Source organism: Metopolophium dirhodum, chromosome 5 (genome assembly GCF_019925205.1).
Source record: "Metopolophium dirhodum isolate CAU chromosome 5, ASM1992520v1, whole genome shotgun sequence".
In the NCBI taxonomy this organism is placed as follows: domain Eukaryota; kingdom Metazoa; phylum Arthropoda; class Insecta; order Hemiptera; family Aphididae; genus Metopolophium; species Metopolophium dirhodum.
Window position 1 is genome coordinate 10,550,835 of NC_083564.1, and position 22,762 is coordinate 10,573,596.

Consider the following 22,762-nt stretch of genomic DNA (forward strand, 5'->3'; position numbering starts at 1 on the left):
TTATGGTTTATAAATAATGTAATTATTTTTATTTACATCATCATATTATCATATTATTATGTTCATTGTTCCTAGTGCCCAACTAAGATATACCTAAATTTAAAACCCATTAAAAAAAAAATTTTATCTTTTTTTTATCTAGATAAATATGAGTTAAGTTATCTTTTATCTCTATCTAGATACATTAGAGTTGCTTTATCTTTATCTAGATAAAAAACTACTTATCTAATCCGAACACTGGTCACACGTATCATTACAATGTAATAATTAAATTATGGCAAGTTCTGATACGCCGGCTGATATGTACTCCGCAGACCAGACAACTGAGAGCACCACTGAGAGAAATTAAAACAAAACATAGAACAACGGGTAGAAAAATAGGCGATAACGATTTATTATGTACACATGTGCGAAGTGAAATAAAAAATAAAATAATATAACAAGGGTTTCTTTTACAAGTCTTATTTAAAATATTCTGTACACAAAAAAAAATGTTATAATAATAAATAAAAATATAAGGGGGGAAAATTATAATAATATATAATAAAATCGAAAATTTCACACACACACACACACACACACACTGTAACGGGAGAACAAAATGAGGACGTCTAGTTCTCGTGCGGAAATAAAAATAAAGTATAGGTACTATTATTGTAAATATTATTATTATTATAGTTATTATTGTCGTTGTAACGTGGGTAGGTATTTAAAAAAAATATTTTTTGCGTAATACATGGACAAGAGGGGTGGTGAAAGGGATAGTGGAGAGGGCTGATTATAATATAAAGTTTTTGAAAAAAAAATAATAATAATAATAAAAATAGTAATTTAGTAATAGCGATAAAATAAAACAACGAAATAAAAACCACACGACACTGCAGTGGATAATTGATTGATGTATTACAAAATTATTATTTTATCGCACGCACAGTATAGTAATTATTATATCATAATAATATATACACACGTCATATACGCTTGGAATTAAAAATGTACGTTTAAATAATTAATATATATATATATCATTTGAGAATCACACGTAGTAGTCCCATTATCGTACACGTATTTAAATATAATAACTATTATTTTATATTATTGGATTTCCACACAAACACACATTACCATAATATTATTATAATATTTAATAATATACTATGTGTATAATATAGTACATATTATAATAGGCATATTACACAACACACCGCGATGATGTATAGTTATAAAATATTTATTTTTTAACGTCTATAATAGATCATTGTTTTAATACTGATGGCAAATCCTCTGGTGCGCCGAAAACGGTTCGGGGGTTGGGTGGGGGTAAAATAAATTAAGATTGAAAACTCGTCGCAATCGAAACGAACCCTGCAGTAGGTAGGTAGGTACGGAAAACGTCGGCATTTTGTTTGTCAACGAAAATCGAAAGTGTTATTTAAAAAATGATTTTTTGGAATATTTTGCGCCAGACATATTATTACTATCACACATTGTCAATGGGGTGGGTCACCCGATTCGGAAGACCGCTGAGTGGACCGGCGAGTAGGGGTACCGGCGGGGGTCGACGGCGTTCAGGCGACTTCGGACGGAGCCGTGACTTCGATGAGCGTGACGGGAAACGTGATCGCGGCGTTCATCTCGGTGAATATGTCCAGCAGGTTGTTGATGCCGATCAGGTAACCGTCCTCGTGGTTGCCCACCACCCACTCGGACGTGTGGTTAATCCGGATGTCCGGCGGAAGTATGAGCGTTTTTGCGAAGTCGATAAGCCATATGTTGGCGTTCTTGCTGTCGTGCACGAACAGCAGCGAGCTGCCGATCACCTGCGGACACGAACGCCGTTATAATTATATTAATAACAATAATAATATTATGTTATCAAACAAAATAAAATGGCAGCGTAAGGGTACAGTCCATGGCTTACGTATAGGTTGCCCCCTTACGCTGTCATTTAATTTAATTTAATTTATAAAAGCCCTATATTACAGAAGCGATACGATTAACTGCCACCCGATGCAATAATATATTCACAGAAAATTAACTAAAAGCCCTATATATTACCAACACACATCATGTAAGAACTGCAGTTAGTTCACTGTATACATTAACAATCCAAAACCTTTCATAATATTACCGAACTCCGTACGACTACGATAGAGCCATCTACGACTATTATAAAACTTAATTTACCTACTTTTATTTGAATATTTATTTAAGATCATTAGATAATATTATCTATCTGCTCTTGGTTACGGTAATAATACCAACAGAGTCCCACGAATCTCTCTGGATATCTAATTATATTTAGTTGGTCATGCTACATTATCGTTTTATTTTTTTACCATCAATTCGTTCAAAATATAAAATCCACGTATATCACCCAATCAATAATAATATAGGGTATTAGAACAGAGCGTCAGAGGATGTTTTCGAGTTTTAATATTGTGTGACGTGAAATAAAATGATTCGATCAAATGCATCTTATTGTTAAATAATAATAATAATGTGAAACACGATAAAAACAGTAATACATAATGCATTTGAACGAAACGTTTTATTTTATGTCACACGGCTACGTACTCAAAAACACCCTTCTACCTCACCGACCATTGAGCTGAGTGTGTTACTACTTATCGGGTGAAATACTCGATTTTTTTTATACTTGAAACGAATTTACGGTAAAGTGAAAAACGTTAATATAATAATGTAAACAACGTTCGAAGCTAACGAGGTCAAACATGGTACAATAATTACGTTTAGTCAGATGCGACAACGATAATGAAAATCAACAAGACAATAAGTCAATAACCATTATGGAACCAACCAATAACATTTCAGTAAAAATAATTATGCCAAAGTGCATTTTTATACCCGTTTGTAAGTTCAAAAGTAATTGGTCAATAGTTCATTGTTTTGAGGTGTGTTACCCTGGCACCCCAATATCAGAATATTTACACTTTTCTTACCATGCACTAAAAAAAATTGAAAGAGTTATTTACCACTTGCAATTAATAAATTATTCATACCTAAATATTTTCCAGAAATAAACAAAGTATAATGTGGGTAAAAGTAAATTTTTAAGAATATTGGTGCTGTGGCTGTGGCACCCCAATAGATAAATGAAATTTCTTCTGGGAAATATTTAGATGCAAATTCTGAAGCCTGTATAAATAATAAATATGTACAATATTAATGGAGAGAAAAATTTGAGTATCGAGCTAGTACCCAATTCACACTTTGTCGTTGAAAAATATTAAAACCAACTTTTTGCCCACACATTGACATATTATTTTTTTTACAGATTTGAGTTATAACAAGTTATTTTTACCTAAAATCGGTACCACTCTACCTATTTAAGACATAATAATAGTTTTTATAATTTAAATTAGTTTGGATTAAATGTTTTTAGAGAAAAATTAATTAACCAATAAAAGTTTTGGGAAACATGATTTCTCATGGCCCCTTAACTACGTAAAATATGCAAGCAATATGACACCACGATATTATAGGTTCGACGAGGCTATTTTTCATGTTTTTTTTTTACGTCAAACATGTTTTATCGTTTTTTTTTTCGGACGGTTGTCATTTTGTAAACAGTATCGACAAATTGTTTTTTGTGACAACTACACATTAAAAATATGATTTAATTGTTATGCTATTTAAAAAAATAAAAATACCCCGTATAGTTTGCAGCCCGATGGAACGAAACGTTACGTCGTTTACCATAAGTAGGTTGGTTTAGGTTAGATTCAACAAAAATGAACTTTACAGAATTTTTGAAACGGTATTATCGCGTCGAATGTCGTCGTTTAAGATGTTTGTGGTAGTTGCTGACTTACTGAGAAATAAATATAGATTACGATTTGTTTTCGAATATTATTTTTAAACTGACAAAGCGGTCGAACGAAAACGCATATTTTATAAATATTATTATTCCTTGTGTTGTTACTGTTAACGAGATTAGTATATTGGCGGCAGGCATTATTATAATACTTTCACCGTCGAACACAACAATTATAATTATAATATTCACGTCATAATCATTTAAACGTACGAGTTGTGCACATACCGGCAGCTGTATACCTATACTGCGTATACCGATTTACTATACATTAATTATTACAGTTTTGTATTTAAAAATTTACCATGGGTCCCTCCATTCAGATAATTTTCTTAACACAGCTAAGTGGAGGAATTCACTTCCCCCCCTCCCCCAACCATTGGTGCAACTATAGTGACAAGTAAATTGTTTTCTTCAATGAGGCAAAAATTGGTTAAGAACAAGTTTTCTGCAACAAGATTTCTAAAATTTATCTATTCTTAATATTGATTATAGAAAGAGTTGATGTTGTCAATTAATTAATGTAACAATGACAATACTAACATAAAATTAAGACCTTATACGTTACAGCCTCCCCGAAAAATTGGTCCTCACGCACTATTGTTAGGTTAGGTTACTATTATACGGAACTCAAATTGATAACAACAATAGTCACGGTTATGAAATTTGAATACCGATAAGCCGATGGACGAAAATTATAAAACTATCGAAAAACGTTTACTACACATTCATAGTATAATTAACATTTCATTAACACTATTGGGGCGTTATCGGTAAAATGCAGCCGGATGCAATGTTTACTTCTATCACGGCGGCACTGCCAAGACAATAGAATTTACCGCCACAACCACACCTTTTCGAGTTCTTTATTATCTATAATGCACTCAACTATAATGTTTGTAAAATAAATTATTAACTGTGGCAACCATGCGTACAGCGCAATATTATTAACGCGTTACAGTTTGTCCCCCCAAGCTGTACAAATTACACCAAAAGTATTCCAATTTCAAAAGTTATTTTCAGCATTTGTAAGTACTTTAGAGCTAAGTTGTGGGGGCTAGTTGTAGTGTGACGAGTTTTTAATATTTTTTACGAATTCAGAGAGTAATATAACCTATGTTGATATAATACAATATCTAAAATGGATTTTTGCGTCTCTAAATAAATAGTTTAGTACCTCTCTTCTATAATAGTAACCCTGTTGTAAAAAATACTTTTTCTCGTAGTCTACTTAAGTGTTTGAGACACATTTTAAATATTATTAATTTTTTTTTACCAATTGTTAAATTACATTTACTTAGTTAAGGATTTTTTGGGTCATTTATTTTCTAATTTTAAATATCAGTAAAGTTTTGTTTGATGGTTATAACAACTAAATTTAAATTATTTACAAAATAGTAGTTAAAAATGATTATTAATTCTAGTACTACGTATATGGAATATAATTTATTGATAAAAATTTTATTATTTAAAATAAATTATTATGTACCTATCTCTTTGTTAATTGCATCATACAAAATAAAGTTTACTGCATTAAAATAAAAATGTTTGTTCAAAACAACTATCAGTTATATTGACAGCGGCATATCTAAAAAAAAATTGGAGGTGATCGTTTATTTTTACAACGATTCGAAATATTTTAAATTAAAATGAGGAAAACAAGTAGGTATTTGAAGAAAAGTGTTCAATACAGTCAAATAGTGTTTAAAATGTATTCAAACACTTGGTTAATACTAGAAAATATAATTTGAATAGGTACCAATACTCATATACTTTTACTCAAATATTATAACACAACACCGAATAGGTGTGTGTGCGGATTTTGTGACAAACCTCGTGCGTGGTGAAAAACTTGGAGTCAACCAGTATGTCTCTGATCGCTCTCAGTCGGTTGATGTACTTGGGCTGAAAAACACGATGTGCGCGAAAAGCGCGGCCATTAAAGATAACATTTGCACTGCGTGTGCAGGATATAATATGGATAATTAATATAGGTTCGACTCACTATTACGTGCGGGAAACCGGCGACGAAATCTCGAAACGCTTCGATCACCTGGTCCCGGTTCTTTGTCGTCTTGAAGTCCTTGCTCGATTTGCCGTCGCTTTTCTTGATCCCCTCGATCCGGAAGCCCAACGTGGCCGTCGACGAAATCGTCTCCCTCCAAACCATATACCTGCCGACGGAAACGGAACGGATGATAACGATTATTTATTGTGATACACAATCGTGTATCGATCGTTACACATAAAGGTCGTATAATTGTTTTGGGCGTCGCCATAATAAACACCATATAGATTATAACGGCATTCTGGGATAAGTTTTTTTTATTTGAGCACGGACGGCCTTTTTGCCTTATAGGATCGTGACCATACAGGTTATTTCTGCTTGTTTGTACCGTCGTACGTTCGAACGTGAATTTTTAATGATTCGTGCAGTACGAGGATTGTTTTGTGAAGGAAATAATAATAAGTCAATTATTTTCTTCACTCATTTCTAGAGGTAAATAGAGTTCATATATTGGGCCGTGGAATTGATCTAGCCTAATAAAACAACGGCCTGATATAGCGCACTCAAATAACATACGATTTTATCCAAAAACGCTCAAACATCTGACCAAATTAATCAAATAATGATTTCTGGAATTATTAAGTTTACTTAAGGATCATTTTTTCTAATTATTTAGATTTAATACTATTTTAGAAGTGTCCTGTACTACTGTGAACTATGGTGATACAAATTTATATTATTGCAAATGAGAACCAATATTTACAGTATTAAAATACAAAAGATTTTTTTGAAAATTTTGATGTATCTAAAATTGAAATTCAAACGAGTGTTTCGGAGTTTAAAATGTACCCTAGGTACTTATATATTAAGAATTAGAAAATCTCTTTATAATAGTTCTTAAAAATGATTTCACAAAACTATAAGATAGATGTAATATTCAACCTTTAACATTAATCATACAGTTTTGAAAAATAATAAAATGTTTAAAGATTAATAATATTTATTACAATATTCAAATTATCATTGCCCACATATATTCCAAACCTATTACGTGAAACTATAATATTATTCTGAGTACACAAAGTGAAAAACTACTCCTTCGAATTTGGATGTATAAATACATCAACATTTATAAGGAAAAAAGGTGATTCTCTTTTGGAAAAAAATATGTTGTTATTGTCACATGACACTTCTTAACCGGCATTAGAAATCCGAGCGTATTTGAAATTATTCGATCCTTATAATACAGGTGGGTTTACTTGAAAATTCCAAAAATCAGAATTTGAACAAAACAATAAATAATTTAAGAAAAAAATGGTGATGGGCATGCTTGGTTGTGAACCACCATGTGACACCCATTACCTATGTATACCTAGCGTGGTCACCGCAACGGTTATAATTATGTACCTAGCATGCCCATGTATCGGCGCTTATTATAGAGATGTTCGGTGTTTTCATCGTTGTACATATTAAATATTACAGGTACCTACGTAACGAAATATATGACATATTATCATAATCATACAGGATACCGGTGTATGAATATTTTATTTACTCGCGTTTGAGAGGCGTACTACACCTATATGGTTAGGCACCCACGTATACGGGTTTGCGTCGTCGCGGCGCCGAGAGACGAGCCATATAAAAGCGGTAGGAAGACGTCCGGAAACGGAATATTCGTATCCGGAATTTCGGGCGATAAAGTGCCTGCTATTTATTATAATATGCAATACAACCGTTCACGCGGTCGATTTCGTGCAATAATAACGCGTTAGATAGGCATAATCGTGACCTATAAGACTTTGAGCGGACGACCCAATTATTTACGTAGGTACACGATAACTCGACGGCAATAGTCTAATGTCTAGAACGTAATATTATTCACGTAGACAAAAAAAAAAAAATACAACATGTACAACGATGTTCGCATTGTTGTTGTTTATCGTATAATAGTAAACAGCGCCACAGTAAAATTATATATTCTTACACACGCGGGTAATGTGTATACGTCGCACTATAGTATATTATATAGTATATAATAATATTATGTATATTGTGGTATATGGTATATCACACCGTGCCGCATTTAATATAATATAATATTATGTAGTGAAATATTATATTATTATTACTATCGGTTTTTTAAATTAATGATAGCTTTGTAACGAAAACATATTATTGAGATAACTAAACGAAAAACGAAAAAATTCTAATACCTACCATTAAATAGAATATTATATCAATAACAATAATTTATTAGTAATAACTAACAAACAATAAACGTCAAATATTATGTAACGTAAACAAATAAATTCATTAAAAATAACTTTGTGCTTTATTTGATCTATGACAAAATGACATTTATCATTATTCCAATTCAATTTTATTCATTGTTTTTAACCTTATATCAATGAACTATCAAAGTTGAATATCTAAACAGTATTTTCCGAATTATTGTATTGTATTATTTTGTTATAAAAAATATATTATATTATACATTAAAAACGTATTAATTAGTATACATATTTCTATAATTATTCAACTAATCATCATGTTTATGTTCAATGTAATCGGTGTTTACAATTTTGGTTTTGGTTTTTGTTTTTAACGTGTTAAACTTGAAAATAACGTTTAAAAATATAACACCTAAAATTGAACGACAACAAATCAAATTAACTAAAAAAACGTTAAACTTTAAAGTCGCAAGTACAGGCACATCGTTTTAATATCCAAACGGCCAAATGGACCGTAAAAACGAAACGTAAGTATTGTTTTTAAATTTAAGCGCCGATTATTATACACGATAATAGTATATAATATATATAAATATATAGTAAAATTATCTATACCACGCAATCGAATATAGGCACGTCATTTTTTTATTTTGTCGATATTTTGTCCGCTCGCCGCCGCAGCAACGCACGCATCGTCCGTATGGAAGAGGTACCTACGCGCCTAATTAATTATTACACACTATATTATAATAATATTATACGCTACGGCTATACAACAACACGTATCCGTACAAATAAGGCGAGATAAAAAAAGATCGATAGTAATAATAATAATACGTTACGCGCGTATAATATATAGGAGGTATACATCTAACGTAATTTCATATTAATGTACGTTTACGGTGCGACGTCTTTATAATATCACGTGATGAATACGCGCACTCGAACCGCATATTATACAGAGTGATTCGCACCGAACAGCAATCACCCCCATGTTTTTTCCTTCGACAATCACAATTTTACCGATCAAATTCTGGTTTTTAGAATATATATACTTACAATACTGGCTTAGTTTTCGAATACTTGCCTACTTAGATTTCATACTCAATAGAGCGAAGTATATTTTTTCTTGCAAATCTTGTGAAGTGGAAAAGTCTACGAAAATGTTGATGCATTCGAATCGATATTCGAAAGAGTAGTTATCAACTTAGTGCACTAAGGATAATAAGTCCACGATAATATGTGGAAGATATGGAGGCTCCATAATGGTTTGAAAATTATAGTAGTTGTTAATATTAATCTATCGACATTATTACTCTGTATAATATTGCCTAAGTATATTACGTAGGTACCAGTTAAACATAACATATATATTTTATACTTTTGTAAAAGCATTTTTAATGACTATTATCCTTACAAACACTCTATACATCTTAGTAACCCCAAAATGCCTGCAAAACTAATATCATCATAATAAAAAAAAAAAAATGAACAGTTTCATTATTTTAAGTAAAAGTGGTTGATTTTCATTTGAAAAAAAAAGTTTGTATTGCAAAAGACTAGATATAAGAAAACATGGTCCTTGATTATGCTTAAAAATACCAAAATTCAGAATTTGATTGAATTCATTATATGAATTCCAAATAAAAGGAAACAATTACGGTGAGCATGCTTGATGAGTTACCCTGTATACACCCTTTAGGCTATTCGATTTTAAATAGTCGTCGATGGAGGAAAAAATATACGTAACATAATTATTTTATTTTATTATTACGATAAAATAAATTATTCGAGTATAACGATTTATTTTATATTATTGTGTTTTGCATTCGAGACGCCGCCGCACCTGAGCTGTAGTCTATTATCTTTGTCGCTCTTGATCTCACGCAAACCAGTATCATACATATAATATTATTATGATTTATAACGTCACTTCGAAAACAAGTTGACGCGGATCGATGATTAATCAAAATGGTTATATTATTATTAGCTTTGGTGCTCTTCTATTTTCGTTTTTTTTTCGTCGTCTAAATTGAATAATTTCACTCCAACAATAATACCTCACCATTATTTTTCTTTCTTTCGTAAATAATGATGTAACGGGAAATTATGTGAAATCGCGCCCAGGTGTTGGATTTGAATATGTTTTGGAAAATTTAACTTGGAATTATTTATGAGTACCTACCAATTATGCGCATTATTATTTTTATTTTAACAATTGAAATTCAATATTTTTTTGCGAGTGACGACGTGTATGACGTAGATACGACTGGCAATCGAAATTATTATTAATAAAATCATTTATACAGTGGTAAGTCAGATATATTATATAGAAACAGTGTTTTGGGCGGAAACGGAAATCTTTGGAAGAAAGATAATAATAATTGGTAAAACAGAAATCATTTTCACTTTTTTTTGCGGATAAGATTTACGTCCTTTGCGTTAAACATACGCAAAACCCGCATAGGTATTTTTTGGCTTCTAATAAAAATATATCGTTTTGTCTCATACTTAGTTATACAATTAAATATAATAACAATAAATAAAATATTCGACGACCGTCGATACAAGTTTAATGGTAGTGCTGTTTTCTTATTTCCTATATTTAAAACGTGTGAAACATTTAAATCTAATGTAAAACGTTCAAGAGAACTTTAAATTGAATTTATTTCATTGATCGATTTTGCAAGTTGTGTTATTTTAATGGTTGTGGTCGATTTTTCTAAGGCAGATGACTACCGAATACCGGTACGTAGCACACCCGACACGACTATACGAGGTTATAATGTCCGTAATTCGGTAACCACGTGTCCACGTAATACCACCAATAAACTTAAAATATTACTAACGATTTTTTTACGTCGACAAAACCTGTCTGGAACATCACGATATTCTCACCGACGAGAAGAATTTGCTAATTTTCGTGATGGGTATTTTTCTTCTGACATATCGAATTTGAAAGATAATTTGCTCTGGATTATCGCGCGAATGTGATTAAATAGGAACAAACTTACAAACGAAGATGAAGTACATAATAATATTATAATAATCGTATTATTATTACAAGCAGGCTTCCTCTTTGACCGCCGCAGCACACATTTTATTTCGGTGCGATTATAACGTAGTAAAAAAATCGATTAAACAGCGGCGTCGGGTTAACATATTATATACTTACCTAATATTATGTATTATTATTATTAATCGAATATTTTTATTCGCTGATAATGATATACACACGTCACACGTAACGTACGGTTATTTCTTATACCACGTGATGGTTACGTAATACGCATTAGAAATTGGAAACATCGCTAACTGGACAATGTTCTATAATCCAACAGCTAGATGATAATAAAATTAATATACGCTAATTGATACTCATTTCTTAAAAACACTCGTTTTTAATTTAGATTTTTGTGGTTTTTTTTTAAAGTTTTCATATAAGGTACGGTTTGAAGTATTTTTATAATGCTAATTTTTTGACATTTTTTTTATCATTTTTAGTGTTTTGACACATTACACTTTTATGAAATATATTCTCTTCTCGGCTAGGGAATTAAAAATGTAGGTCGTCCTTTAGCAAAATACATATTAAACCTCAAAGAATAATTAAAAATAAAATGTAGTGTGGCGTTATATTTGATATAATTTTTGTCAAATGTATACAATCAACTAGGTAGGGAAATCAAATAGATGTAACAAACTGCAGGAGTATATAATATTATGTATGAATCCATCACCAATTACGGGTAGGCACACACCGTGATCAAGACTCGGCGTAGCGATCATCCGCAGACTATATTGATTTATAATAATATTACATGACGTGTAGTTTTGGAAAAAATGTAAAAACACTCGGGTTATTAAGACATATATTATGTGTTTTAATTTTATTACGGCAATAATTCAATATAATAATAATATATAGGTGTATATTGTATATATTATTATTACAATATATAGACTTTATAGAAGAGCGAGGCCCGCGCGTAATTATTATATACGCGCGAGCGAGCAATTGAAACGAATATTATTATTATTATACATCGTATCATTATAATTGTGTACGACACGTTTTTCTCGATCAAAGAAAGGCGTTAGAAATCATACTTCTCGGTGACGGCGCAACCGGCCTCGTATAATATTATATATTATTATATTATACGCAAACTCGTTCGGCTACTATAAATTACGATATAATTATGACCACATATTATTGTGAGACTCGCAAACTTCTAGAGTTTTCGTGTATGGCGAGTGTGTGTTTGAGGTAGGTACATATTTTTAGCACACACGCGAATCATATATATATGTATATGTATTACAATAAATCTGGTCTACCGCAACGATATAGTTCACTACTCTCTATATATAAGAAGGTAGGTATTAATTATTATTATTTTATTTATGACACGCAAAAACGATTAGTGGAAAAAAATTGTATAATTTTCAATACTTTTCTTACCTCGGTTTTGTCACACCCTTCAGTCGGTGTTCCTCCTCCGATGGTGCGTTCGGGTCTATCTGAATCATTTTCTCGTACATGTCCTAAACGTTTAAAATAATAATAATATATTATCTTAACGAGTATACGCGATAAATAAAGTATATTACTCGTACACTGAATAATTATTTTATCGAAGAACACTCATTATTTCAAAAACGAAATATTATGCTAAACATAATATTTTAAGTGGTTAAAATTTTTATAATTTTCATTTTTCAAGTTTTTTCTTTTTTTTATGAAAACTTACATTTTAATTCTCTATTCCAAATCAGAATTGAATACTTTGCAGTACGTCATACAAATTGATTTTCGGACGAGTATTTTATGTATATACCTTTTATAAGTACTTATAATGAGTAATGACTACACTTCGGAAATATGATTTTTACACATCAAAATAATCTGAATAATAATTTGCTTTAGAATACAAGATTACAAATGCATAGTGTCATTTAAAAAAGCAAAGGACTTGAAAAATTTGATAACAGTAAAAATAATAAAAATACGATCAGTTTTCGTTGAAATAATGAGGCGTGCTTAACGCTGGCACCAGCAAGTTGAAATTCTACTCAAAAACCACATCAGTAATTGTTATACAGTTCGTACAAATTTGTAACCAAAATTCCAAAATTTGTACCCCCCCCCCCCCCCTCTATCACCACCACCACCAATTGCTCGTAAAATCCAAAATTGATTTGCGGGTACCAGCATTACATGAGTGTTCTTCAAAAAAAGAATCACCAGCTGGCATAATATATAATGATATCACGTGGAGTCGCTTGTACTCACTTTTCTCAACTTGGGTTTCTCTTTGGCTTTCGCCAGTTCCTCTTCCAGATACGTCCTGACGCCGATCTTGCAGTCCATGACGCACGGCGAAGTGAAGTCACCCAACAAGTCTTCTAGCTGAAGATATACTGTGGCGTGGGAGTCACGGAAAAAATACATCACTCATATATCATATAATATCACCGTCGTATCGTTATATATATTATGACACATCGAGACTCGTAAATCACGAGTATTATCGTAGCAGTTATACATCATTATAGGCAGCGGTAATTATTGCACATATTTCACCAGCCCCTCCCAGTTCATATATTATGTAGACCAGATTATTTACATGTTGTTTATACGACGATTTACGACAGTCAATCGTTATATTATGGGCCGTCTGTCTAATGACGTACGCAAAGTTATTCTCCGAGTATAAGTGTCGTCTTTTTTGCAACGTCGATAAAATAAAAATGTGCAACACATTTTATACGGCACCACAGTCTAAGATTGGGGTGACAACTTCAAATACGTCGTCTAAAAGGTTCAAATATTTTAATACATAGGATCACTATTTCTATAATATTATTATATATACGTAATACGCATACAAACACGGAACACCCACACTCGTGACGTGTATTCCGATACTCTAGGAAATTCTCGTCGTCGTTGTCACCGCTGAGCATCATGTCAAACGAGTGCTCTCCGACCACGCAACAACGCGTCATATCTAATTACAAATCTGCATTTGCATCATTATTGTATATCACTGTTGGGGGGGACCTCTGTTACAAGCCAGGCGGTGCAGTGAATAAATAATTTTTATGTTTTTTGGCCCACTCCTATACACATATCGTGTTACTATATTATGCATTATCTACAGTTAATATTTTAAGTATTTGAACACGATGTTGAATGACATATAGCATTGATTTTATAATATAGTTTATTATACAATCAATGCCTATAGGTAATATAATTAATCCGTTTTAAGACATTCGACGTCATCGGTATACCTACCTACTATTCGAATATATGATATATATTATATATTTTTATGGCGACAATGTTAATACTTCATTATATTATCATATTATAGTAAAGGGTAATTCACCGAGCATGCTCATTGATCACTTTCTTTTTATTTTCCAATAATGCAGTTATTCAAGTTATTCTGATTTTTTTAAATTTTTAAACATACTTGATACTTAAGATCATATTTTAAAATTCTTGATATTTTTTGTACTACTGAAAAGTGTTGAGAATAGATACCAAAAATGTCATCTCGATTAGATACAGATAATTTTATATAAATTTATTTAGATATAGATAAAGATAATCTAACTTTTATCTACATAATATGATGGATAAAACTAATTTTTATTATATTATTTAAATAATACAATTTACTACTTTGCCTGTTCATAAAGTAACTAATAGTTAGTAGGTACAAACAGTAATACGGTAATATTATGTACTAATTGGATAGAGTTAACTATCATTTTAGTAAAAACAAAAATGAGCATCATTTATTAAAAATGAATATGATTTAAATAAAATTTATCTGAATAAGAGAATGACTTATCTATGATAACCAATTGATAAATGTCATAATAGTTATCAAGATAAGATAATACATGAGTAATTTTTTATTTAGATAAGTCCCAACACTGCTACTTAAGTAGTTTCTTGTGGAAATGCAAATTCCTATTTTTCAACTGAAAACCCCCCTTAGACCTTTAATTATTTAGCTGATAATTTTTCTGAACATGTTGATGTATCAAAATTAAAATTCAAGCGATTAGTTTTTGAGTTATTTAAATTTGTGTGCTAAGAAAAATATAGATCCGGGATAATGGGTTTGGAAGGTTTATGATGTCTAATATAGGGGTAATTTGAAAATTGTAGTAATTAATATTATTAATCTATGATCTAAATATTTATAGTTTATACAAATAGACCAAGATATAACAAATACTAGATTCGATTTTACGTCTATTTTATGTTTGTAATACATTTTTTTTTATTAGAATATTAATAATAAAATAAAAAAGGTATTATAGCTATAATACAATTTGATATGATTTATTTCATTTAATGCATATATTATCTAGGTACTTAATAATTATTAAGTGAACCAAATACGTCGTTTTACATATTTAAAATTAAACTTTTATTATTTTTTAAGCCTGGTGGCTATTAAGTATATGTATAGGTACATAAATGTTTAATAATTCTAAACCCTACATAAAATTGAAATAATATCAACGTATTTGCTATACTTTAAACTTGAAAATATATTATGTATACAGTTATTATAGGTGTTTTGTAATTAGTTTGAATTTCTAAAGTTAAGTTTTCAATTGTGTATGCATGGAGCATGAAAATAATGAAAAATCGATTATGAAATAAGTTATATGCTGTCAAATATAGCATATATATAATACCTATACAATATGCATTGCTGTAGGTAAAACTAGAACTATTTTCAAAGTAGTTTTTAATTTATTACAATATTACCATATTTTGATAGTCACTCCATTTGTCGATACCTACTGTATGTAACGTTATACATGTGAATCGTTAGGTTATAGCCAAGTGATCGATATCTGTTTTCGTAGGCATTTAGGACGAAACCACGCGGTGGACACCAAACGAGGATATACTACGTACCTACTTGCAATTTATTCGGTTTAATTGTTACTTCGCGCGCCTCGGACTTAGACCTAGGAATAAGAACCACCCCGAAGTGTTAAATATGACAGTATCGTAGTCTGTCGAGGTTTGAGTAGAACAATTAATGCAATCCGAACTCGATTTCAACGTTTCACAATATGATAGGTGATTAAACGCAAAATATGCAGGTAAGCGATGACGCTCGGACGCTACCATGCCATATAATATTAATTATGTTTGCTCGTGTGCTGCACGAAAACAAATTGTGAAATCGAAATCGACTGTCAAGGCCGCCCTGCGCGTCGAATATAACATGGAAATCATTATACAGTTGGCATTTAAAATACCGTTTTATTTAAAAATGAAAAACCGGTAAAAAAAAGTCGCGACGACGACAAAAAATAATAGCAATACAATATTATATAGATAACGGGACGGACATGTATAGTAATATGTCACGGTATATTATGTGTCCGGTTGCAGGCAGGTACGGACCTATGTAAAAGCACCTAATCGCGTATATAATGCAGTAAATTTATTAAAAAAAGTAAGCTTTTCGCGGAAAACTATTATTCGAGATTCCGACATAACGTAAAAATATTATGAAATCGTGTGAGAAGACGAGTAGGTACATAAAACGTTATGTGCTACTTAATATTTTCTCAACTGCATGGAAAAATAATAAATCAATAGTGTGTTTCAGTTCGCGATAGGATGTCTGGCGTTCATAATTTCAAAAGTCAAAATATTACGAATTTCAAACATGTCACACAAATCTATGAAGATGATTTCTAATGTCACTACTATAATTGCGCAAACAAAATTCGAATAAGTGAAATATAATCATAATGGGTACGATTTTTAAAAAAAATATATCAGCAGGGTCTCTATGATAACGTATGACTATATTTTATGCATAATATTATGAAATTTAAATTTGAATACTGATAAATTGATAAACGAAAATGATAAAAGTGTCAACTAATATTTCTAACACATTATTTTATCGTATATTAAATATAAATGAATAAAAACATAATTAATATTATCATCATTCGTGCTTCTTATTAAGGCTCACGCACATACTGGGGTGGTAAGGTTAAGTTTGGTCGATTAAATCATGGTTTAAAATATTTATAGAAATCTTATAAAAATCAAAATCGATTATTTGTAAATTGATAATTTATATCAAAATATTAATCGTTTTATATATTTTTTTTTTATACGAATCGATAAAATATTTATAAAATAAATGTTAATCAAGTTCAAAATTTAACAACACCTAACATATTTATTCTCTAATATCTATAATATGGTTCATTGGTAGGTAATAATTAATAACTTATCTTTTTAATAAAATCAGCAAAAAATAGTATCAATCAAAACATTATTTTAAATTTAAGTCAGAAAAATCTTATATCGATAAGAGAAATTGGAATTAAAATTGAAAAATGTAATAACAATTTCAAGTTATTAAATGCAGCCGAACGCAATTTACTGCCATGGAAACATCTGTCTTGTTTTATTTTTGTGACACGAGAAATTTGTAGAAATTTGTGTCTACCCTCCGTAAAGAAGTTTTACTTCAAATCACACGGCTGGCGCAGAAATACAATATAACAACGTCGGCACGATAATAATACTTAAATCGCGGTAGTTTGGTGGTAGATATGTGTGACATGGCGTTTTTCTTTTTCATCGATCTTCCATAGCAGTCGGTTAAGTGAGTTTGAGATAGGTCTCTTAGTAATCTTATACGGAATTGTTCGGAGTTACTTAAATTCACATACGGTATTATCAGTGTCGATGCCTGTTTAACTTTTACTCTAAACATATTGATTTCAGACTTTGAAGCAGTATCTTATTATTCTCTGAAAAACATTCTACTTCTAATTATTATGGGATAAAAATGTACTAGTATTCCGTTAGAAAAAATAACAAATTCATGATAAGCAGAAAATGCAACAAAATATGACTTAAAATTTGGTTGGGTAAATGACACTCATAACCAAAGACCGGATTTATATTCTCTTAAAATACCTAAAATATGATGCTAATATTTTTTAAAAAACCTTCAAATATTTTCATTATATTCTCTTAAAAATTTAAAGTATATGCTAAAATATGCAAAATATGCAAAAATAATCAATAAACATAATTATTTGCATAAATATGCATTTTAATACTATTTTTTCAATATTATTTTAATAGTGACGTATTAATTAAGTATTAAAAGTTGCGTATTCTAATGGAATACTATATTTCACTTTAGTAAGAGTTAGAAATAATAATAATAAAAAAATTATAAATGTTCAAAAAAATTTTTTTTGGGTATTGTCATATTAAAATTCAAAATAAATACAAATTTTTTCTCACAATTTATGAAATATTCCAAATTATGCTAAATGGGTTAAAATTCTTTAATCCATAAAATATTCTCAAATATGCAAAAAAAACTTTTATCTACGCATTCGGAATTGAACACATTGTCCACATTTTTTACTCTCATAAGACTGCATAGACTCAGTAACGATATGTAAAAACATATAAATCCGGTCTTTACTCATAACACTACAGAAAAAAATATATAAAACTTGTGGCGAGCATATTAAAATAGTTTTTGGTCTCAAATTAGTTTTCGAACCAAATTAGGTGTGAATTTAGGTCTATGTGCACACCAAATCATCGGTATAATTTAATAATGGTCTATATTCTATAATCTATGTACAGAAAACCCGACCGACCCCATAAAACCTACGCGCTATGATGAGATATCGTCGACGCAAGAAAAATAGATCAAAAATCGACCTAGGCGATAAATCATATTTTATTAGTGCGACGACGACCACGACGACGATAACGACGTCATCGTCTGGTTGCGCATCCTTATCGTGTCGGGCTGGGTGTGGATGTGGGCGCGACACGTCCGTCAAACTGGGCGCAGGGGAAAACGACCGTATTTCAACGGAATATTAATGCCAACGATTAATAATAATAACATTATTCACTGCCGCCTGCACAGCTACTGTGTTAAAAACAAAACACAAAATTAGTATTTAATTCAATTTTACGTTATACAGAGTAGGTCATAGACTTGCGATGGGGCTAGCTGACGTAGTACTTGATGAGTATGACGTGCGCACGTGGGGATGTGTGTGTGTAAAAGACTCAGTCCGACGGAGGTCGCCAGGCTCAACGATTGTTCTACAGTATATAATATAATACCTATATTATATATTTTATATTTTAGTTTGGTTTTCAAACGTTCGACGAGATAATATAATAAAAAAAAAATGTAATTTAAAAAGAATAGTATTATATTATATTATAATACTACATCCATTAGGTATACGACCGTGTTACAATGCGCTTATTGTATTTGCGCGCGTGTGATCTCGACGTGCGTAATATAATACGTATTGGTACCAGCTCTCTCGACCGGGACTAGGAAGTCGTAGCAGTACTCATTAGTGGCTTTAATGCACGTCCTTAAAAAATGAAAACGCTCGAGTACATATTATTATTATAATGCGCGCTATACGCAATGAGCGACAAAAATTAAACGAGAACTGAAAAACTTAATTTTTTTATCGTATTAAAAGAACGTATACCTAGGTATACTATAATTTTATGTTCGCACTTGAATTATAAAGAGTGACTAAGAAAAAAATTTGCATTTTAATTGAGCAGCGATATTTGTTCAAGATTTTGCGAAAATTACGCATATACTATTATACTACAATAATATAATATTACAGAAACGTTTTTTTTTTATGGAAAAGGATACGGTCTCCGTCGTCGGTGGTCAAGTGACCCTTGTATTCGGGCACGTACGGTCTCAGAACGTCCTTCATCAGCACTTGGAAGCACAACTGTTCCTTGGGACAAAGTTTCTTGAGGATCGTACCAGGTTCCGGACCGGCTTTGAAATTACCTGTGAAAACGATAAAAACACGTTGTTCGTATTATTATATTCATATACTTATAAAGGTACGATTTTCATAAAAGATCTCAATATAATATCTAGGGTAAACAGTATTTTAAATATACAACACAAATGTGATGTGCCAATGTTCAGGTATACTATAAAATAAAAAAAAAAATCATATTTGATCGATTCCGCATTCTATTTATCATACAATATCACAATGACTTGGTATTATATATAGGTATGACCTACCACCAGGCACAAGATTCAATATGTGACCAGCAACAGGCTTCTGCCCAATTTTTTCCATGTACCACTGTACCACTGTACCAGGAATATACTAGGTACTTATATAATATAGCATGCATATTTAATATTTTTAATTATTATAAAAAAAAAAATATATATAATTGGCTTATATACGAAATTTACGTTAAATCATTTTAATTCAAAGTATAATGTCTAACCAATACCTAACCATTATCTAAAGTCATACAATTATGAACAAGCCGTAATTATAGGTACTTGTATTATTATAGTTTTCCTCATTTTGTTTATAAAATATGCTATACAAATTCAGTATAATATATACAATGTACATGTTACTTAAAATATATGTACATAAATATTAATAGATATTATCATATATTTTACTATTTTAGTTATGTAGGCACCTCAAATTTAGCGGTAGCATATGGGTACAAACGGATTCAGATAAAAGTTGAAAATTCAAAATGCTTGAAAAGTTCGAGAAAACCAAAGTTTGAGTTCGTGAAAATTGAAGTTCGAACCACGCTCAGTTAAAATGACGGTCGAAAAAATGTCGCTTATATAATATACCTATGCCAAGCGGAAGAATAGATCATTTGGGCGCAGCTAATTCCTAGTGTGGAATCAAAATAATGAAATGTCAATCGACGATTAATGTACCCACGTGTTGTTGCATACAATCGTAATTATAATAACGATTTTCGTACACGATCGCAGCGGTGCGCCTTCGAACGGATTAGTAATTCGATACGCGCGACGATAGGTTGTAATAATATAATATTACATTCCAAAACGATATAATATGTAATATATGTATATGATAATAATTGTACGTCACTACAGAGTGACTTGTGGTCGTTTCCGTCCATATACTTAGGTACCTATGACGTATGTATGTATATTAATATATGCGTTGACGCGTTGTTATTAAACACATTGACGCTACTAAGCCGATGCGCGATGAATATGCCCTATACCTATTATAATATATAGGTACTTGTGTGAATGTATTATATATGTAGGTACTGGGTGATTTCATCAACGCGAATCATCATGGCAGAATCTCGGGAAATAAAAAGGAATTTAGTGAAATCAAAAATCTAATTACAACAACAAACGATCACTAAAAAATGGAAAATAGTAATAATGTTCGCGAACGTTTAAAAAAAAATTGTTCCTCGCACTTCCTAAAATATCACGATAAGTTCGCGATAAAATAATAACCCTGTATAATATAGATAGTACCTAATCACGAGCATATTTATCTAAGGAGGTACTATTCAGATGATTATTAATTTATAATTTTATATATTTTCCACTACAGTCTACAGTTATATTTTACTATAGTGATACGGCACGGCGCGGATATGAAGACGTATTTTATGACATAGGATTTACGCGTCGAATAAATATAGCGATAATCGTTTAAACACATGTCGTATGTACATTACAAGAGTTATTAAAAACAAACACTTCTACTTATATTCCGTGAAATGTCAATATACACTAATACGCTTTTTTTTTATAGAAGGCGCGGGCTCTTGTATTTATTTATTTACTTAAGTTTTATTACGCCGAACTCAATTATATCAATTGTGGATACAATAATAATAACTAATACAAATAATATAAAATACTTGCAGCTTTATGAATCAAAAAGCCTAATATTCTAGTCCAGAGAGATCTCCACTAATGGACATCTCCAAATAGCGGACGTCTTTTGGGGAACAACTAAGTACCTATATAGCTTATATTATCAAAACAATAATTTCGATAAAAATGTCGATTCAAAATTATTTAAATTTAATAGATTAAAAAAAAATCTAATAAAGCTATGTAGGGAGCTACTGAAGTTTAGGAAAATTGTAATCACCAAACATAATTACGTTTATAACATTCTAAAACTTAAATAATAAATTATTAATAGGGTTATTAATAATGTCAAAATGAATATTATAAATTGAAAATATATCACTATAGGTATGAAGCAGAAAATAAACATGACGATTTACAACTATAATATAATAAATTAAAGTTTACTTTAATAATGACACATTTATGTTCACCTGGTTTGTTAACAGTTAACTATGTTAGTTACAGATAATACATGAAAATGAAATTATTTCACAATTAAACTATTAAGCTTACGGCAACGGTAATTTTGGCAAAAAAAAATTATTCAAAAATTTAAGTTTGAACTAGTATAGGGATGGAAAATCGTGTTACAAGCGCTGTTTATGTTGCTTAGATTTTAAAGGGGAAGAAGCATCTAACGACATTCCAAACTAGGTTCAACTATTCATGTAAATGGCGATTTACACGTAGACGAAAATATTAATTTTTTTTCGATCGTATAAATGCGGGCGACGCCTGTTGCTGGCCATTTCCATACATATTTTTGTATTTTTCTGTGGAAGGATTTTAGAGAAAATTTTAAAAAAAATAGCGCAACAATAATAACATTCAAGTTCATAGTATTATATTTTTTAAACAGCGCGATAAAAATAAAACCATGAGAAATAAG

The 22,762-nt window shown here is 30.8% G+C and overlaps 1 protein-coding gene across 2 annotated transcripts in view; it reads right to left on the bottom strand.

Annotated features, from left to right (window-relative positions):
- Positions 1-370: 370 nt before the first annotated feature.
- Positions 371-22,762, bottom strand: part of LOC132945265 (inositol-trisphosphate 3-kinase A) — a 294,710-nt gene continuing 272,318 nt past the window's right edge. For both annotated transcript variants that reach the window (XM_061014958.1, XM_061014957.1), the window contains exons 4-9: positions 19,828-19,974; positions 13,377-13,504; positions 12,546-12,628; positions 5,844-6,012; positions 5,672-5,743; positions 371-1,820 (exon numbers count right to left, since the gene is read on the bottom strand). In XM_061014958.1, the coding sequence (XP_060870941.1) occupies positions 1,569-1,820; positions 5,672-5,743; positions 5,844-6,012; positions 12,546-12,628; positions 13,377-13,504; positions 19,828-19,974 (851 nt within the window). In that variant the 3' untranslated portion in view covers positions 371-1,568. The remainder of the gene's footprint in view (positions 1,821-5,671; positions 5,744-5,843; positions 6,013-12,545; positions 12,629-13,376; positions 13,505-19,827; positions 19,975-22,762) is intronic.